At 35.9% G+C, this 2,989-nt stretch overlaps 1 protein-coding gene across 1 annotated transcript; it reads right to left on the bottom strand.

Annotated features, from left to right (window-relative positions):
- Positions 1-270: 270 nt before the first annotated feature.
- On the bottom strand, positions 271-2,838 carry LOC138813105 (zinc finger protein ZFP2-like; the record flags this gene model as incomplete). The annotated part of the gene is made up of 4 exons (XM_070001327.1): positions 271-1,134; positions 1,276-1,446; positions 1,534-1,634; positions 2,749-2,838. Coding segments are annotated over 4 exons (1,226 nt in total), but the record flags the coding sequence as incomplete, so codon positions are not given.
- Positions 2,839-2,989: the final 151 nt, after the last annotated feature.

Here is a 2,989-nt window from a genome sequence, read left to right as displayed (position 1 = left end):
GTCTGAAAGTCTGTCCAGTTTTTTACTTTCATAGGGTTTCTCATGAGTGTGTCTTCACATGAGTATTAAATTTTGACTTCTGGGTAAAGGACTTTTCACAATTCTTACATTCACAGGGTTTCTCTCCCGTGTGACTTCTCTGATGTTTAGTAAGGTCTGCCTTGTAGGTGACTTTCTACCTGTTGCATTCATAAGGTTTCTCTCCTGTGTAAACTATGATGTGAAGTGACATGTGACTGCTGCATGAAAGACTTTCCACACCTGTTGCATTCATGTTGCTCTTTGGTGTATATTCTGATGTGAAGTGAGGTGTATCTTCTGTCTGAACAACTTCCCACATTTGTTACATTCATAAGGTTTCTCTCCTGTGTGTATTCTCTGATGCAAAATGAGGGGTGACTTCCGTACAAAAGCCTTTCCACATTTATCACATTCATAAGGTTTCTCCCCAGTGTGTCTTCTCTGATGTAAAGCAAGGTTTTCTTTCTGTCCGAAAGATTTTCCACATGTGTTACATTTATAAGGTTTCTCTCCTGTGTGTACAGTGTGATGAACAGCAAGTTGTGACTTCCAGGTGAAACACTGTCCACATTCCTTACACTCATAAGGTTTCTCTCCTGTGTGAGTTCTCTGATGCAAAGTAAGGTGTATCTTCTGTCTGAATGACCTTCCACATTTGATACACTCATAAGGTTTCTCTCCTGTGTGTGTTCTCTGATGCAAAAGAAGTCTTGACTGGTGTCTGAATGACTTCCCACATTTGTTACATTCATTACATTTCTCTCCTGTGTGTATTCTCTGATGCAAAATGAAGGGTGACTTCCGCACGAAAGTCTTTCCACATTTATCACATTCAAAAAGTTTCTCCTCTGTGTGTCTTCTCTGATGTAAAACAAGGCTATTTTTCTGTCTGAAAGACTTTCCACATTCCTTACACTCATAAGGTTTCTCTCCTGTGTGAGTTCTCTTATGCAAAGTGAGGTGTGTCTTCTGTCTGAACAACTTTCCACATTTGATACATTCATAAGGTTTCTCTCCTGTGTGTATTCTCTGATGCAAAAGGAGTTGTGACTTCTTTTTGAATGACTTTTCACATTTGTTACATTCATTACGTTTCTCTTTGGGGTGATTTCTATGGGTGGAAAATTGCCTATATTCCTCATATTCATAGAGTTTTTCTTCTGTTGGTGTTTGAGAATGTAAATTCAGGTCTGACATCTGAGAGGTAAATTTTGCACACTGGATATACTCATTGGAATTCTCTGGATATTTGCTCTGAGGCTTCATAAGGTCTATTTCCTGACTGAAAGATTTGTCACATGCACCACATATGCAATGTTTCTCTCTTGTGTATCTTTTCTCATGAGTAGTGACTGTAGGTCTTAAGTTGAACAGTTTTCCACATAGACTACATCCAGGAGTTTTTCTTCCTCCCTGAAGTATTTTCTGAAAAAGAGAGCAGAGTTATAATAGCATTCTCTATATTCATTATGGTTATATTCATTCTGCCTTATGAAAAGTTACTAAACTCACTCCTTCCTCCACTGTATTACTATTTGTGACTAAGACTTCACATGGACTTTCATCTGGATTTTGCTGGCACATCTTATTCACGTCCTCCATTTCTTGGATATCTAAAATAAGTCACAGAAAAAAAGACAAAACACAAATGAGATCCAAAGATTCCTTACTGTAAAGGTAAAGACATTTTTACTCATTCTAATTATTACATATTTTAACATATCAGAGTAGGAATTGATTGGTGATAAATATATGCTTTTCTCCATAATGTCTAAATTAAGAAAGTAATACTGATGTTTTACAATGGAAAAGAATTTTTGTGTTTCAATTTTCTTCGTTTTATAACAGAGGAAATACTTCCTCAAATTACTTACCCATGTACTGTCAGAGTAGTAAGCTGTGTACGAACTATACCCTTTAGTATTCTTGGGGTTGTTTTTCTCAATTTTTATTTTGTTTGGCATAAGGGAATAGTTATTTTTTATTTCCTTGAAATAATTTATATATTTTGTTTTATTGTTTCTCAACCATTAGGTGAGGAACAAAAATATTTTCCATTCTCAGAAACCATAATATTGTTTATATATCACTTTGCCTATCAAGTAAGCAGGAATTGTTTCTAGAAGTAAGGTTTTACACCTACATCTCTTAAGTTCTAACTTCTTACTAAGAATTATGAGGTACCTATGGGAATTTTAAACTTTCTTTGTCTTCACTGTGGATCAAAGTCTTTTTAAAATTCCTTTTCTGATATTCCTGCCTATCAGAAGCATGGAAGAACAAAGATTCTTCAGCTCATCAGCCAAATAATCATCCTCTCTAGACTAAAAGCTGCAGTTCTGAATCCCAGTGTATGTCTTCCAGCACTGATGATCTATTTTACTCATCAGGAGAACAGGCCTGGAGTACTCCTTATTTCTTCATACCTACATAATCCTAGTTTCAAAGAAAATAAAATCTTATTTTCTACATTTCTTGTTTAGTTTTTCTGTTTCAGAATGATTTCCACAAAGACAAAGAGAATTGCAAACTTTATCTCTATAGCAACAACAAATTCAGTTAGTGTCCACATGAATTCTTGATTTACTAGTCTTCAAGACAAAGGATCATCTATTTCTTTGCCACACAGGACTTAGAATTGGGAACATTATTGCTCAGAACAGTGCAAGACGAATCTACCAACAGAGCTCTGGCAAAAACATCACTACACAAGATGCTTTAACTCACTTGTGAAATTTTTGCTTGAGGCTTCTCTTATCCTTGGTTCTACTGCTTGCACCAGTTTGACGATCAAGTTAGGTTTAGGAACACAGTGCCCTGTTAATAAGAAATAGTGAAGAATTATTGATCATGCTGGGTCATCTTTGCTGTAAGATTTGACCATCTATTCACAAGGTTGCTCCTAAATCTTGTTATTTCTCAATGACTCCATGGTTGACTTTCCCCCAGCTTTGGATTTATTTTTCTT

This window comes from Dipodomys merriami, unplaced genomic scaffold (assembly GCF_024711535.1).
Source record: "Dipodomys merriami isolate MVZ:Mamm:240054 unplaced genomic scaffold, mDipMer1.0.p SCAF_587, whole genome shotgun sequence".
Taxonomy (NCBI): domain Eukaryota; kingdom Metazoa; phylum Chordata; class Mammalia; order Rodentia; family Heteromyidae; genus Dipodomys; species Dipodomys merriami.
Note: the sequence above shows the minus strand (reverse complement) of the source record. Positions and strands in the feature narration are given on the sequence as shown.